General features: G+C 36.0%; 1 protein-coding gene across 1 annotated transcript in view; it reads left to right on the top strand.

Annotated features, from left to right (window-relative positions):
- Positions 1-10089: 10089 nt before the first annotated feature.
- Positions 10090-17984, top strand: part of CADM2 (cell adhesion molecule 2) — a 30920-nt gene continuing 23025 nt past the window's right edge. The window contains exons 1-2 of the mRNA XM_009573416.1: positions 10090-10237; positions 12706-12843. Of these exons, the coding sequence (XP_009571711.1) occupies positions 10198-10237; positions 12706-12843 (178 nt within the window). The 5' untranslated portion in view covers positions 10090-10197. The remainder of the gene's footprint in view (positions 10238-12705; positions 12844-17984) is intronic.

Raw genomic sequence — 17984 nt, 5'->3', positions numbered from 1 at the left:
GGCCACATTCCTGAATTTTGTGATATGCAGATTCTTTACCCCAAAACCATCTAAAACCACAAGATCACAGAATGTTTCACACTGGAAAGGACCTCTGGAGGTCACCTAGTCCAATTTTCTTCTCCAACTATGTCCAGTTAGAGCAGGTTTCCTCAGAAAATTAGAAGTCTAGAAGGTTCTGCTGCCAAATTTTTCTTTTGAATTTGGATTAAGTTCATGATTTGCTGCTTCTTCATGCTAAACAATCCCAAGTTTCTCAGCTTCTCCTTGTATGAGGGATGCTGCAATCCCTTAATTATCTGTTTCCATCATCATTTCTCACTAAGTTTCCTTCACAGCACACCTGCATCCGGAAAACTAAGGCAAATCCCACAAAAGAGGAAACATCTCTGTTCTTGTGGTTCAGAGGCAGATTGCTGCTAGGCTATATGAGAGACATTATAAAACCTTAAAGGGCTCTATCATAAAAGATGTTAAAACCAGATCTCTCCTGATACTTTCTTCCATATTTCAATTCCCACAATAGTGAGATCTGCGAGTCATCGCTAACACCACTGGTATCTTCAGTGTTGACATATACATTAGTATTTGACTCTACATTGGTACTGGAATCAATTGCTAGATTGATTGCAGATACACTCCTCAATTGTTGATGATTTCTTTGCTGTTTTGTTCAGGTTCTGCAATATTTTCAAGGCAGTGACCTGTTCTTAATTGGCCTCTGGAGGAAGCTATCTTGCTCCACTGACTGCAGCAGGAGTTTAGGGAGTCTGACTTCTTAATGTAGTTAGGACGAATGAGTATTCCTACTGCATGTCTAGCCAATGTAGCCATCTGCTACAGGAAGAATGATGTTAATTTATGTATCTACATGAATGACCAAGAAGTGCAGAAAGAATGGGGGCATCTTATAGCTGTTCTTACTTAAAGAGAGATCTCTCTCAGATTATTAATAAGTGAGAAAGTCTCTCCAAATTCTTCTGAAAGAGTATGTTTGAACAGGACTGCACTCTTTAGAAATTAGAAGACTCTGACTTTCCAACAAATATGAAGCAATATCATAAACATGACTCTACCATGAGTATTGTTCATTCATGCCACTAAAAACTTTTTCACTATGACAGGATCATTAAGTTTAGCGAGTGAATGAGCAGAACTGTAATGTCACCATCTACAAGGCTAGAGAAATACAGGTATAATTCAGTTCTGCAGCTTCCTTAAGACATGGTCAGCTGCAGACACATATGAAAAACATATTGCACATGGGCAGGTTTGAGGAGAAACTGGATTTCCAGCGGTGCTAAGAGTGTAAAATTTGGCCAAGTTGTTCTATGTTCCCTACCCTTTACAATTCCTTGCATCCAAAGCTGACTAAAGCCAGTGCATGAGGGTCACCAGCAGTGACTGTAAAGGGCAGTCTCTTGAAGAAAAAGCGAATATACTGTAACTGATGTTCTTTAAAATATGGAGACTGTCTTGGTAGAGCTCTGTGCTGTTTGGCTAGACAGTTTTTAATACCTAAACAAGCTTAACTCTGCCTTGGTTAGCAGTCATTTAAGTAATTTTAACACAATTATTAGTATCAACATCAGTAGCATGAGGAAAAATTGCCTGGTCTGGTCTTCACAGAAGAATAAACTTGGAAATCTGTGTACCTTTGTTTTAGTTAGCAAGAGGATTAGTATCTATTTATCCCTTCTGCTTCAATAATGTCATTATCTAATGTTTCTCACTTACAACGAACTCTCATTTAGCCTGAAACATACTGTTTTGTATTTTCAGTATTACCCTCAAAATTATAGGGGGAAAAAAAAAAATCTAACTTCTATTAGTATTTTCTTAGGTAGGTGTGGGCTGTTGTTACAGCCTTCCATTGTATTATTTTCATTTTCGTAGTATTACTTATGCAATAGTATTCCATTGGTAGACCTTCAGAAATTACCTTCCCAACTGAGAGCTTGTTTCTATCTGTAATTTACAATATATGACAGAGTATGATATATGCAGTTTTAGAACATTGCAGCATTATTTTTTCCTTTTACCATAATTGCCAGGATCAGTACAACCCAGAATAGGATTCATCTTTTTAGAGTGGTGCTGCATTTGAACATATAGTTAAATAATTTCCTCTGTAATCCTCAGGGCTGCTTTCCTGCATTACTGCTTTCAAAATATCGGTCTCCAACTTGGTATATAAGATTATCATTTCTACCAATTACTGTTATCTATTGAATCTCATTTATTTTAATTCCGTCCATCTCTAAGCTTGCCAGATCATTTTGCAATTTTAATTTCTGCAGCTGCATATTTGAGAAGTATGATTTTTAAATATTTTCTAGGCTACCGTGCTGTGGCACATGTCCAGTTGCATTAGTATAATAGGAAATCTTGTAATTCCCCATTGTAGAAGAAAGCAGATGAGCAGACCTTGTAAGACAACATTTCATCCTGACTAATGTGATTTTTGTTTTATTTTTTAGAGCTACAGTTAAACATTATTCCAACACAATAAAACAACAAAGCATCTTCATAGTTCAAAACTTGTATGTTTTGGAAGGATTTGAAACTTAAATTTCTTATGTGAAAAAGAGGCAGCCCTCAGACCTTCTAAGACAATAAATGTCATCCTTATGTTTCTCAAAAGACAAGCAGAACATAAGTGCAGTGTCTCTTTAATACTAGAAATAGGCATTATAAACACCCTAGAAGGCAAGTTGTTGTTCTCTTTTTTGCATATTGCCATGTTTCTTGAATGCTCTGAAAGAATGAAACGGAAGAGAATCCAGAAAATTATTGTGAGAGCAAATGTAGCTCAGTGCAGAAAATCTGGCATGCAGGAAGGTTTCACCGTCTTTATTCCATTCGTGAAGGGCATATAATTGTCCTGGCCTTCTTTTGTCTGTTGGCAACAGCTGGAGAAACCTCACCTAGCAGACGCGTTCAAGATCGTAAGTTGTTGTAAGTCACCTTAAACTGTTTTCATTTTATGCAGACTGCAGGAAACGGAGAATTGTTGTCATTTCACTGAAGAAATTACTGTGCTGTTTGGATTTTCCTCATGAGCATCTAAGGCTGTTCTTTAAATACAGCCCGCCCTGATAAATAATAGATAATGTTGTACGGACAGGTTCTGAGTCCCCAGTTCTTTGGCCTTTTCAAGGCAGTAAGCAAGCACAGAGAAGATGCCTCTGTTAGTGAGACTGTCAGCACCTCTTCTAATGAAGGGAGTTTGCTGTACTCCTTAACACATGCATTATCCAACGTGCAAAAAATCTGAAAAATATAAAAAGGAGAAATCAGCTTGCTGTTGAACATTGTTCTCTAAATAAGCTAATCAAATATTTCAGCAGTATTTCTCAGATGAAAACAAGCTAGTCTTTTCTTATTAGATTGCAAGCCAGAGCATAAAGTAGAAGATGACCGGGTGATTAGAGGTAGAAGTAGTACATTCCTATTGACCCGTTATTTCTTCCTTTTGATTACCAAGTACTTTAGAAGGGTTCAAAGAGAAACAGAAATGCACTGGAATGAAAGTAAAACTAACCTCCAAGGATTGTTATGTTGTTCTTCCATTTCAAAAACCTTACTTAGCACCTCCTACGAAACTCAGTTATGCCCTGAATTTATTCAGTAAGTACATGAATGGGTTGGAAAATTCAGTGAAGTTGAAGTATCCACAGCATCTGAGTGACACAAAACTGTGAGCAACGCTGTTTGGAATGTCTTTCTGAACTCATCTGTGTTACTAATCACTTTCCTAATCGGGAAAAAAATCGTCATGTATCTGCAAACTGGCCAGAATACTGTTCCACAGCCAATTAGCCAAAGATCTGTCCACAATATTGTCACCTTCAGTTTTTGTTATTTCCACTAATTTTACGTAGAAATGATGTCACCTTTAAAGGACTTCAACGGTACATACATCAGCCAATCTAATAGGTTGTATAGAAACTTCTGATGTATTACCAAGTGCTTTTCTCTCTACATTAGCATTACCCGTGAAAGTAGACTCAATTTCAACATTTCTGTCCCAGTACTGAAATCTGTCATGACTCTAGACTAATTAAGAGATCATATATCTTTCTGACCTTTGGACTCTGTTGGAATCATGACCACCTAGTAATAAGAGCAAAAGTGATAGTTTCACAGAAGCATTGCTATGGAGTTCATTTCCGGTGAGAGGTAAAAATGGCCTCACCACATGCAAAAATATAGAAATAGAAAACGTGATTTCTAAATATCCACAGTGCCACCCTAGCCTTGCTCCCTCCTTGTATGAAAGTAATCAAATTGCATGACTGGAAATGAAAGAGGAATAAAAAGAATTTTCTTTCCGCATACAAATAATTGAGAAATTTTAAAATATTAGGAGTTCAGATACCATGCAAGTACCTACTAGATAGGTAAGGCATCACTAGAATAGCTGCATATCAATTGGAAATGGGCAAACTGTTAATACAGCAGCAGACTAATGAGTACATGATTTTTTTAAAGGAAATTGAAATGTTTTGAAAAGGAGTATGAAGGCTGAGAAAACTAGACACAGAATAACAATAATAGTTTGATTTTTTTTTTCCATTTACTCCCCTCCTGTCTCTTTTTTTCTTCCCCTTGTGGTGGTGCTGGGCTGTGGCCTGACAGATTTTGATGCACAACTATTGGTGAGTGCTGTAGATCAGCTCTATAGGCATCTTGGTATATTGAATTCATTAGGACCAAAGCAATAGGCCATCTAAAGTATATCTAAGTATATCCAGAAACAAAATATAAATCTCTTGAAATCTATTTCAGATTTTATGATGGTACTGCATTCAGAAAGTTGGAATCTGAAAATCAGAGGGATTGTTTCAGTTTCATAAGTATTAAATTTCTGGGAGTTTAGCATGACCTGTAGAGTATCAGAAATCTTTCTGGTTCCAACTAATGGTTATATTATTCCTATGACAGAGGGAGCAACTCTAACATAAGGAAGAAAATTTTGTTGAGTGAATCCCAGGATAGCAGCATATGTCAAGTTAGTATTGTCAAAACATCTGCAAATTACCCTGGAGGATTCGGATTTTTTGTTGTTTGTTTTTTACCCATTCTTCAAATATATGACACCAAATAGCAGTAAGATGTACTCATTTTAGAGAAATATGATTAGAGATGCTGCTCTCCGGCTACTATACCTAACAGGTTCAACTGCCTTTTCCGCCCAGTATGATATGGATTTTTTTTTCCATGACAGTGTGAATTTCTAAGTTTCTTTTCTCTCTTTGATATAATTCCTATTGCAAGATTTCACTACTTGACTACATATTATCATTACATTATTTTGTGCAAAAAATGAAGTACAGCTTTTTGTGATTGTGAAAAAGGAGACCAGTTTATTGCAATGGTCGTCAGTCTCAAGAATTGCTAATTAATGCAGCTGAAATACATGACTGTATCTTTTACTCATAATAATCTAAACTATGCAAATTATCAAGGTTGCTTGTTTCTGTGTCAGAAAACATTCTGAAAGGAAATCTTTTCCACAGAAAAAGAGAATGACAGGTAAAATAAATGAAGTGTGTCTGCTTAGGAACAAGTATTTTATGCGTAATTATTTCATACTTTGCAAATTAACTACATCATATGTGCTTGGGAATTACAGAAAACTGAAATAATATACTTAGGGCATATTGGAATTTACTATGCAATTATATTTCTTGTTGCATTTTATATTTTTTATAAGTGCTTGCAACATAAGAATCCAGGAAGGAGGCGTCAGTGGTGGTATTCTTAGTTACTGTTTTGGCATAGGTGTATTTCCCAGAAGTCAAATACATATTCTGCTTATTTACCCTTTTCTAGCATCTCTGTATCATGCAGAAATGTAGGGATGCAAACTATTGATAAGGTAGTGATTCAGGAATGTAGGTGAAAATCCCCAGGAAGAGGCCAAAAAGCTGTTAAGCTTCTAGCAAAGTGAAATGGAAAAAAAAAAGAGCTTCCAGAGAAGGCTCTGAAAGAGGTAGGAGCGAGGCTAGGAAACCATGCAAGTCAAGTGAGGACAGAGCTTGTGGAGTCTTTAAGGACAAAGCTTTCTTTTCTGTGCTCACCTGGGCTGTCTAGTCACTACCACGATACAACTAATAAATAGTATTCAGAAACTACCCGTGGAATACAAATGGAGCTATTAGTATAACCTTCTTAAAAAGTGCAGGAATAAATCCTGTCACCTGAGTACAGTACAGCGGCTGTATTTTAGCATGATACACTTTAAAGAGAAGCCTGGTGTTTCCTGTTAACTTTTGTGGGGAGCTGGAATTATTTACTGCTGTTTGTATTTTCAATGTGTGGACATCGGATATTTCAGTATGTAGGAAATCTGTTTATGTGTACCAAACTCCAAATTCATGCAGAATGTCCCCATATACGTTCTACTTTTTGTTTTCAGCTATTAATTAAATAGGAAAGAACATTTTGTATTTTACTTCATGGTACATTATTTTAACTACTATGGTAGAGCCTCGAGTTGGTTTGAACCTTGTGGTAAAATTGCCCTGTTTGGGACAATTCTCCCTTCCAAGAAAGAAGGATCAAAAAGCTTTTGAAACTCATGTCCTTTAAATAGAGAATAATAAACTAGATGAGATGCCTCTTTAAACAAGTAGAGCTCAGATCTGCTGAAAGGGATAAAATACAGAGTACTGTAAATAAATCTCCTTCCTTTCCACCGGCTCTTTGAGGAGCATGTCTTCTCCTTCAAGCTTTTGCTTGCCATTGATACCTTTCAGTGGCTGGCTTCTGTTCAGGCTCCACGGGCTTCTTTGCTCCATCAACCAGGCTTGGCAAGGGTTTGCTCTCTGCCATGCGCAAGACCCCTGCTCCTCTCAGTCTCCGTGCCTGGAGATTGCTAGCTGGCTAGAAGTACTCCTGGCTTCTCCAGTGCCGCCGACTGTCCATTTGCTGTCCGAGGAAGCAGTCACCCTCTCCCAGAGGGTTCTCCCTGCCCCAGGGTGAGGGAGTCAGGACTAGACAAGTTAGGCAGCCACTTTTTCTCTGATCCAACTTCACCCTTTTGGCAAAATATACCTGACACAGAAAATGGAAACAAACCAGTTCTGGCATCCGTCACAGCTATCAATTTCATAGGAGGAATTGATGTCTTTCTAAACAGATATAGATAAGGATATAGACATAGATGTAGAAATAAAGTTTGAAAATAAGATTCTAAAAAGACTCCGCATAAGAGCCAGCCTTGTCTGAGAAATAGCGGTAGAGTTTTCTCATTGGTTTGCTCTCAAATCTGCGTAGACAGGAAAGCTTACAGATGTTTAGGTTTGAAATTGATGGCACAGATAATTAATTGCGTTTAGACTTAGCGCTTATAAAAATGCTTCTGACAAACAGCTTTCTTGCGAAGGAGCACTATGTCGGTGCTATTTGCAGCATTTTTTGCAAAGGCTCTGTGTTGGTATCTCCATTACAAACCTCTTTCTTTCTGTTCTTTCAATAAAAATTCACTCCAGGCTGAAACATGGAACGTCTGATCTCCGCTCTTGATCAGTGGTTGTTTTTACCAGTTTTCCAGAAAATTGACTGAGCTGAGGTTTTTATATTGTAAAAGGTTAAAAAAGGGGGTGGGAAGGAAATGAGGGAGGGGAGCCGTAGGAAAGTAGTTGATGCAGTTGGTTTGTATTTCAGTTGTTTTTTTCTCTACCAGTAGGATTGAAATGGTGTGCTGTTGGCATCATCTGTAGACCATTTGTGCTCTAGTGGAATTCATTATGGTTCTTTTTAGTGCATCAAATTCTGCACATTGCCCTGTCTATAGGAAAATTATTTCAACAGCTACATAAATCTTTATCATTGGGCAGTAGCAATTGAAAATTATAACAAAATAAAATATGATGTAAGACGATATGCTGCATTTTATTTTACATAATTTCTGATCCAGGGGACGCAAAAATCACCACTTTCAAATTATGGGGTGCTAAGGGGTTTTTTTGTTCTTTCTTTTTTTTTTTTTTTTTTTTTTTGTATTTCCTATGCTGTTCTCCGAATTATATACCTGGGTGTGGTGGTAATCAAACATTTGGAAACACTGGGTCATTTTGAAAATAATTTTTCTGAAAGGTCAGAAATGTGAAATAAACTACCATTCTTATGTCTGCTTAGTTTGCATCTGACTAGAATTGAAATGCTGAGAAATGAATTCTGAGTCTCCATCTACTTCCTCAAAGATAGCAACAGCTTCACTGTTGTGAGGACTTTTGGCTAGTAAAGCCACAGTCATCAGCTTTGCCTGCTATTCTGGGTTGGTAGAAGCTTGCTTCTATGTACTTTTTGTTTTCTTGAGCTTGTTTTTCTTTGCTGCTATGTCAGCATATTGGTATATACATAGCTTTTCATTTTGTGGTTTTTGTTTTGCTTGCTTGTTTGCTGTAATGTTGAACCTATTTTCCATCATTATGTGCATTTTATGTTATATAGTACATAATTATTTATTTCTTGCTGTGGCTGGCCAGAAGATTTCTCAGTTGTGTTTGGGATGTGTCCATTACACAGTCACTTTGATGTGCCTTGAAGCATGCTTATATGTTAGGTCTGCTTAAGCTGTCACCTTTCAGTCATCAGACCCTGCAGAGACTAAGTCAAACTTTAGCTGGCCTACCCTGAAATAACCAATAAATTCAGCTTGAAATCATTGTAAAGAAACCTGAATGGTAACCTTAGAAGACAACAAATTCAAGTGACATTTTTGCTGAATCTTCATTGTAGCTGCTTATTTTGGTGTAAAATCTTCCTGTATTGACAGCACTTGGAGAGTCTTGCAATGGGGCAGAAACATCTAGATTTAGTAGCAAAAGAACCACAGTAAAGCTCATTTTTATCATTGGAAGATATAAATGTTAGGAGAAACAAATATAAGAGCCTTTGGGGACTTTAGAAAGAGGTGAGTGAGAATAGCACTAGGGACTTGAACATCTTGGTTCCTCTCACAAATCAAAGCATAGTTCTCCCAGTAATTTTAATAGTCCCATTTTACTTTTGACTATCAGAGGCTTACTATAAAAATAGACACACTGAAGATTCAAATACTGCCAGATCAAAGGTTTGAATCTAGAGGTACACAGCAAAACTTTCTGAGTTATATAGGCTTTTGTATTGTTTGCTTAGGAGAATTATGGTGTTTACTTACTTCTGATACATAGTATTTCTATGCTGCAGAAAGACTCGATTAATATATGTAGATTCCCGAAACAGCTTTACTCCAGACAAGTGGAATGTTTGGGAATGTTTTGACTGTTTTCAAATAGAAAATGTGGGTTAATCTAAATGTAGGTTTTAAAATATTTAAAATTTTAAAGCATTAGTTAAAATGACATTTTGAATTTAAGGAAATCTCCCTGCTGCTCTTCCCTCAGTGGTTTCACGCAAACAAAATTTTGTCACGAAGGATTTTCTGATAGAAGATCAGATTTTTAGTCATAATCAAAAAAGTAAAGCCCCTACACTTAATTACCTAAAATCTTTAAATGTATTATATATGCATGTAGAAGTGGAACTTTCAATATATTCATAATAAGAAATACCCTTATAGCGTTCAAGAAATCTGATATTCCAGTTCAATATGAGTAGTAATGGACGTGAAAAAAATCTGTAGGCAAGCTGCACAACGCTAGGCTTCTTAATTGAAAATATAATTTGTTAGTAGATGAAACAGGATTCTCAATATGCACCCATGTTTGTAAATACATGGAAAAAAAAAGGTTTTTAGGACGAGTTATTTTAGGCACTGAATAAAGTTGTTAGGGGGCAGAAATCAGTCAGTGTTGTTGTTTTCAGAGGAAGATCAAAGGTAACTAAAGTCCCTTAGTTTCTAGGTTTATATACATTACAAGTGACTCACTACACTGTGTGGAAACTTGGTGGACTCTCGTGCTTTATTTCGTAGAAAAAACAAACTACTATGCATAAAGACAACTGTGTCCATATCCCTGTATTCTAAGGCGTGATTTCAGTAGGCTACTTCATAGAGCCTCCTGTATAACATACCACGCTTTGTTAGTGTGCTGTTTCCTACCTTATAACATGAATTTTTATTTTTCAGCTCTGAGGGACAACAGAATTGAGCTGGTCCGAGCTTCGTGGCATGAACTGAGTATCAGTGTCAGTGATGTGTCTCTGTCGGACGAAGGGCAGTACACCTGCTCTTTATTTACTATGCCTGTCAAAACTTCCAAGGCTTTTCTTACTGTTCTTGGTAAGTATAAATAGCTGAGCATAAAGAAGCAAGTGTTAAACTTCTCAGACTTTGGCAAATTATGATAAGAATGAACTTTTCTAAAGCTTGGCAGAAGATACATATAAATGTCTGATTTTGTTTCCATGAAGTTTATTGTTTCATATCGCTGTGCTGAAAAATAACATGCCTCTCACTATTTGCACTGTGGCAGGATAATGAATTAGGGAGCACACAAATACCACGGCATGAGTGCTCCATAAAATGGACATAACCTCTACATCCCAAGCACCAGAAGCGCGAAGAAGGTGCATGTGTTCATCCCCTAACAATGTATTGTATAGGGCAAAGGGGACAAAATCAGAAAGCATGAAATCAAAACGGGCTTTAGAGCTTTATCGTTTTTCCTTAGCTGTGCATTTTCTTGGCTCATTCTGCTTTCTTTTTTTTGTCTATAAAGTGCATATTTTCACTGGGTTTGCTGCTTCTTTTATGCTTTATCCTCTAAATGCTCTGCTGTTTTCCCCAAAGGTTATAGATACACATAGAAAAGCAATAGATTTCGAGAGATGCCCAGGAAATAAAGTTTCTGCTCGAAGCTTTATATGATTCTATGAATGTCAGTAGCCCAATCAGCTGAAATTGCTATAGTTCATTGAAACACACCTGCGTACCTAAGAGGTTATATGATTTTAGAGATTGAGTTTTATTCTTTTCTCCTTTTTCTGTCCCTGAACTTCACTCTTTCTTTCTTTTTGTTTTATTTTTATATGTAGACAGGCAGACAGTTGAATTTAATAGGACTAATGTAAGATGTTCTCTGCGCCAGTAATATTCACATTAATCCAGCCAGGGAATTGGTTTTGTGCATAGGATATGAAATACATCTCCCTTTCAGTCCCTGTGAGACTATTCTACAAAAATCTTCACAAGTTTGCCATTAAGGACAAAAAATACCCACTCAAAGCAGAATATTCTGGAATAACAACTGCCTACGGTTAATCTTCTTTTCTGTAGAGAGGCATCTCATGATCTAAACAATAGATGAGTAGACCAGTTCAACCTTTTAAATGGCAGAAAGACATAGAAAGGTGTTACAAAGACAAAAAAACATCTAGCCAATATTTATTAACCAAGTAACTTGATCTTTCACAGTCCTTTTAATTTTACCTTCGTTTTGGGGGAGGATTTAATGCAATTTTCCCACGATCAGCTACTTGCCTTCCAAGAAAGAAAGCTGCAAGGTTTAAGATGCCTTTTTTCATTTTATATTTGTAATTTTCTATGTCAAAGTAACATTTTAAACTCTGGGAACACTTTCTATCTGAGAAGGGGATATTTTCCATTGAAATGTATTACATCTTTTAATCAAAAAAACTATCCTTTTATGTACTAATAATCTCTTTATTGACTGCTCTGTTATGGATTAGAAGATTTAAGTGTCAAGGTGTTATAGTAGACACCATTTTCTGTCCTGAAGGAGAGGAGTAAATTTATTACAGAAATGTACTATGCGATAGATACTGCTGCTTGGTTTTTATGTACATAATCTGTCATTTTGGAAAAGAGATGTAAGCAAACCAAATTGTGAAATACAGGGCACAGGATCCGTTAATGTGACTGATCCCTTTATCTAGCCACAAATATGAATGCGTCAAAGCGCTGCAGATGCAAGTTACAACAATGACATTTTCAGAGATTTTAAAATTACAGTCATCAGTATCACTTTAAAATAAGTTATTCTTGTGTTTGTGGAAGTCAAATGGATTTATACATGTAGTGATCAAATTTTTCCCAGTTCTCTTCATAATTTTTTTTAAATCTTCCATGGTTTGTTGAAAAACAACTATTTCCAAATTTAGTATTATGTGTATAATATTTCATGATCATACGACCTCCTCCAGAGAACTTGGATTCAGCTGAAGAATTCTCCATAGCCAATTGTGATTATACCTGTTGTTTTTTTAGTTATGTGTTCTCTGAAGATAAAGTAACTCCTGTATTTATTTTCATCCTTCCTTTTCCCTGGATTTTGTATTAAAATCTTCATAATTCATGCTTAAACATCTGTTCTGAACTTAGAGCAGTTCAGCTTTTTGTTGCCAGTTACATTTTATTTTCACAGCTGTATTTCTAATATGCTTTGTCATCCTGCTTGCTGTGCAGACCGGTTTAAACCTTATAATAGCAAGTCAGACGAGACCTGCATGCAGAATATACATATACAGTTTTTAAAATGCAATCTGTTTTCCTTAGAAAACTAGATAATTTCTGTTTTCTTTAATTCTTTAGAATCAACTACAGTGCAGATTGACAGTTTATTTGCAACAAGAAACAGGGTTCAGTGACATTCGATTTTGATAGAAGGCAAGGAACTAATTATTCTGTTTCCAGAATTTAGAGCATATGAAGAAGTGAACTTGAAGTTGGTCATATATTCATGGCAGCAGCTGACACTATCAGAGACATTTTGCTTGTTTGCTTGTTAGGTGTTCCCGAGAAGCCACAAATTACTGGATTTACCTCACCAGTTATGGAGGGAGAGAGGATGCAGCTAACTTGCAAGACATCTGGTAGTAAACCAGCAGCTGATATCAGATGGTTCAAGAACGACAAAGAAGTTAAAGGTATTTAAAAGGACTTTGATGTAATTTGGTCCAATGGTCAAAACTCTACATTATTTAGAATTATATTTTTTAATTCATGTTTGTAATGTTTCTCATATTTAGTCGTTAAATGAATCGGTGATAGTACGTAGATAAGGAATTGATTGTAAATTTCTGGAGTGGGCATAGAACCATCTTTTTATTTTTTCTTCAGATAGTAAAAACTGATGTTTTGAATTGCTCTGAACTCTGTTCAGCATAATAAACTCAACTGTGATGCTTCATAGAGAAACATTTTATGGATTATTGTTATCACAGCCATACCACTCACCCCAGATATTTTACCTTTTCATTTCTTTTTGCTCTTCTAATATGACATATGTCTGATTTGGTCGATTGCCAGTTTTATGTTACAATCCTCTAAGTAAAGTGACCCGGTGAGGGAGAGCTGTCTCGAGGAGACAGGAGATTGCACTTCCCATAGGGGAGCTTCGGAGCCTGGTCTGGTGAGGAAGAGTCAGGATGTAGCAATTGAGAGTCTCGTTTGGGAAACTGGGAACCTGCAGCTGAGGCAAGGATGCTGAGAGTGTGCGGTGAGGAGCAGGGAGATGACAGGCTTCAAAGGGGATGAGGAGAACTTCACGGGGACTGGGGGGAGTTGGGCAAAGTCTGCTGTAACTGAAAAGTCATCAGGTGACTAAAACCGAAGCTGAAAGCAAGGATTTGCCTTTGAGGATGCAGTGAGATAGGGAAGAGTTGCATATAAAAGCTATTTATTTCTTTTCTGTCTTTTCTTTCACTTCATATGTTCTTTACTTAAAACTTAGTTTTCTAGTCCATATTCTCATAAATGCTGGGGTAGTTTAAAATCCTTTTTGGTGAATGGGTGGAGAGAGATTCCTGTAACAGAGGGCTTAGTCACATCTAACACAGCCAACTGGGGTGCCCATTGTAGAGTACATGAATAAAAAGGGCAAGGTATTGGTATTTATTCATGTCACCTCTATTCATTCTGCTATAAGACCAGATCAATAAATGATTCAAAATCCACCTTTTCTGTGTAGCTTTTAAAAAAAAAAACAACAAAAAATTTTTATCTGCTTTGTCTCATATTTGTCTGACATTGTGGATTTTGTTAGCTCAATAAACTGCCTCAAGCAAAGTTACAGCATTAATTACAGAATCCGTTAATCTTCCTTTACTATTCTCTACCACAGTTCAATGTACACAACCAGAGCTGTGATATAAAATTGGTAAATAAAGGAGATTGCAGTTGATTGTCCAAAGAACCTAGTCCATTCTAGAAGCATCTTTAGCTTTCTGATGAAAATCAGAATAGTGTTGGAGAGAGGAATTTTAGGCTGGAATCATTTGAAATGTGTTTGAACCCTTGTAACAAGGATAGAAAATGAGGAAGCAGAATACCGTTCTTTCCAGCCACTGGGAAATCTGAGGAGATTGCTGAAAGAAAAGTAGCGCCTCATCAAAAGTAATTAAAAAGAAGAATTTAACAGCACAGCTAACACACATGGCACAGCATAGATTCTGTCATCCAGAAAAGATGACAGGATGAATATGTATATTCAAGACATGTAAAGATTGAAAATCACTCTGAGCAATGTCAATACTTTAAAAGAACCACTGGTACAGTTGGCCTAACAGCAAGGCAACACATCTGAAAATATGTTATTTTAAAAATTATGTTTTAAAATCTGGTGTAATAACTTTGCCTTTCTTTCAGCTGACATGTAATTGAAGCCAAGCAAGCAATCTGGTGATTTGACTCTTTAATTAATTTCCTCTTCTCAACAGTTCCTAAAGGGATGTTTTTTTTAAAAAAAGGGGCTGGGGAAGGAAGAAAGAAGATGTGTGAGAAAGAACAGTAAAGGGAAAAAAAGAGAGGAAAGTACTGAGCACATTCATTTCAGTTTAGTTTTCTAGGTCTTCTGAAGAGCACATTGCCATTTCACAAAGGTTAGAAATAAAATAACCTAACCAGTTCGCAGTGGCATCAGCAGAAGTTACATTAGCTTTGTGCACTGTAAAAGGTGAAATGATAAATCTGAGAAAATAGATATGAAATTATATGCTAATGCATCCGACATTAAAGGTTAGGAGTTCGTCTGTCTAGCACCAGTAAATCCGATTGTGTTACAGTGTATTATACATGGTGCAAAAGAATATAAATGATGCATTGAGTTCAGAGTTGCACCAAAGGGGAAAAAGCCATTCTAAAATTGTAGCTCCATTGCTATTGCTCAAAAAAGGAATCATCATCTGGTAAAGGAATACTGTTTGATAGAGTACGTGTTAGTAATGAGAGAGACTGAATGTGAAGCACTGAGTACCATACCTTTACTTTAGTGTTCTGTCTCTTATATATGCACCAAATTAACAAAGTGACCTGCAGTTTAGCATTCTGGTGACATTTCTAGAAGATTATTAAAAGCAAAAATATGGGAGAAACTAAATACATTTTTGTAAAAAAAAAAAAATCTATTTTTCAACAAAATTTGTTACATGCTATGTCAACAATATTACATAAAAAATTAATTCTAGGTTTTAGGAATATTTTTAACTGGATTTTCTTTTTTTTTTTTCCCCCTAGCAAAATTTGGCTTCAGAAATATGTAAGATAGTATCAGTTCATTTTGTGATTAAGCCCTTTTGAATTTGTTCGTGTATGTTCAGTATACGCAAAGCAGTCAAAGAGTCAGGGAACATTTTGTCTTGATAAATCTCTAAAAAGAAGATGAAATATTTTTAGATAACAAGGCTGTTTTATCGCAGAACTTGATTTTAAATGTAAACAAAAATTATATTTGCTTTGTAAAAACAGCAAAACTGTCTTTTTAAAAGGTGAGTGTTTGTATATGGATGTTACATGTATGAGCGTTTATAAATAGTTAACAATGAACAATGAATGATAGACATTCTATCATTTCTATTTATTATTTTCAGTATCAAACATCTATACTTATGAGATATAAACTAGTATTAGTTAATATGAGCATATCTATATGTGCACCTATCTGATAGAGTAATAGAAGTGGGCCCAGAGTTGGCCCTTAGAGATCATATGGCCCAACCTCTGTTCAAAGGTTAGATCAGGTTGCTAAAGGTCTCCAATTCAACTTTGAAAAATCTCCAAAGACAGAGATTCCATAGTCTGTCTGGGGTAGATGTTTCAGTATTTGAAAGCCCTTATTGTGGAAATTTTTCATTATATGTAGATATTTCATAATACATAATCAGAATTTGCCTTGGTGTAACTTGTGTTCATTGCCCCTCAACTTTTGCTGTACACCTCCGAGAGGACACTGACTTTTTCTTCTCTATGACCATGCATTAGGTACTTGAAGACAGCAGCTTGATCTGGTTTTAGTCTTGTCTTCCTCAGGTTGAACAAACCCAGCTGTTTTAAGCTCTCCTTGTACATTGTATGCTCCAGCCACTGACCATCTCTATGGCTTTCGGCTGAACCCACTCAGGTTTGTTGACATCTTTCTTGTACTGGAAAGCCCAAAACTGGGCCTGGTACTCTAGATGCAGCCATCCAAGTGCTGAATAGAGGAGAAGTCACTTTCCTTGACTTGCTAGCTGTGCTATTATTAATGCAGGGCAGTCTTTTTTTTAGCTTTCAAACCTGTAAAGGCACACTGTTGACTAATGTTTAACCTGTTCTCAAGACCCCCAGTCTATAAAGCTACTTTCTATCTAGTCTTGCCCCAACCTGTTTCATTCTAGTGATTTCCAGAGAAAGTGCCTCTGTAGTGGATCTTTCTTTTTTAACCTTTTTTCAAGGGGGTATTTAGAGAGATAGGAGTAGCAAGAAAATAAATTAAAGAATGGACTACAGTAGACATATTTAAAAATTCTGTAAAAACCCTGGGTAAATATTCTGAATGCTAGCATACGGTAACATACCCAGTACCTGATCTCCACTGCTCTTTACATTCAGTTAGCATATATCACAATCACACCTTCATTTTACTATGAAGAAACATCTAAGATGATACAGCTCATAAAGTGGACAAGCTAAGTATTTCTGTTGATGAGGATGTCAACAGTTTATAGAATAGTACCACCAACCTTTTTACAGAGGTAATTAACTCTAAGAGTTGAACTCTTCCAAACAATAGATGTCTAGAGAAAGGTTTCTAAACACCCGTTTAGGAAATTAACTGCTTTTGTTTTTCGAAAGGATTAAGCATCCACAACCTCTCACTGAAATTAAAGTTGCTGATGTTTTCAGGAGCTGTCTGTCCTCCACCTGAAGTCATCCCAGCAAAGGGATGTGTACATTACTTATAAGCAGAAGGCTATCTATATAGGTGCTTATTATTAAATTTGGAAACCTAACTCTGGGAACAAAATCTCATGTGTTTGCTTTAAATATTAGTGAAGACATTTGTTGTTTGATTATAATAACTTTGCTTTAGCCCTCGTCAATATTTCTCTCACCTACTGATCCCTAGATATTAATATGGCAAAAATTGAAATCTCTTAAAGCTTAGCAACGAACAGGCAGAAAAATGCTTGTATGCAAGAAATAATTATTTCATAGGGAAAAATAGAAATAGTATAACTATGTGGTGTCTTCCTCTATCTGGAGACAAGGAAAAAGACCACCTTTCTGATTTCGTAAGTATTTTTAATCTAAAAAGATGTAGCTTAAACCATTTAAGATTTGCTTTCTAAAATTGATATTTCATGGAAATTGTATTTAGGTCATCTTCTTCTCTAATGGGATTTAGTATAATTTGTAAAACTGAAACCTCTCACTTTTTTTAGGACACAGAGGACATATGCAATCTCAGTGTAATTTAATATATATGTTTATATATGTCTTTTAAAGCTTTCCTTGTATCAAATCAATATAACGAGCTTACTATTTTGCTGAAATAAATTAAAATCATTAAGTATTATAACTTTTATTATTAAGTATTAGTTGGGAATGAAGTAAAACAATTCTAAAGTATGTGTAAGAAGATCCCATGTTGCAATTAATACATTAAAACTTTTAAAAATAAATGCTCAGTCTTTTGGATCTTCAGTTCTCATCTAACATGTATGTCCTACAACAAAACTTTCTGAATTTGAATCTTAACCTTGAGCTGAGTTGCATACTTCTTAAACATAGCTGTAGATTCCCCACACTC

This window comes from Fulmarus glacialis, unplaced genomic scaffold, assembly GCF_000690835.1.
Source record: "Fulmarus glacialis isolate BGI_N327 unplaced genomic scaffold, ASM69083v1 scaffold14712, whole genome shotgun sequence".
Taxonomy (NCBI): Eukaryota; Metazoa; Chordata; class Aves; order Procellariiformes; family Procellariidae; genus Fulmarus; species Fulmarus glacialis.
This window is presented reverse-complemented; position numbering and strand designations above follow the sequence as displayed.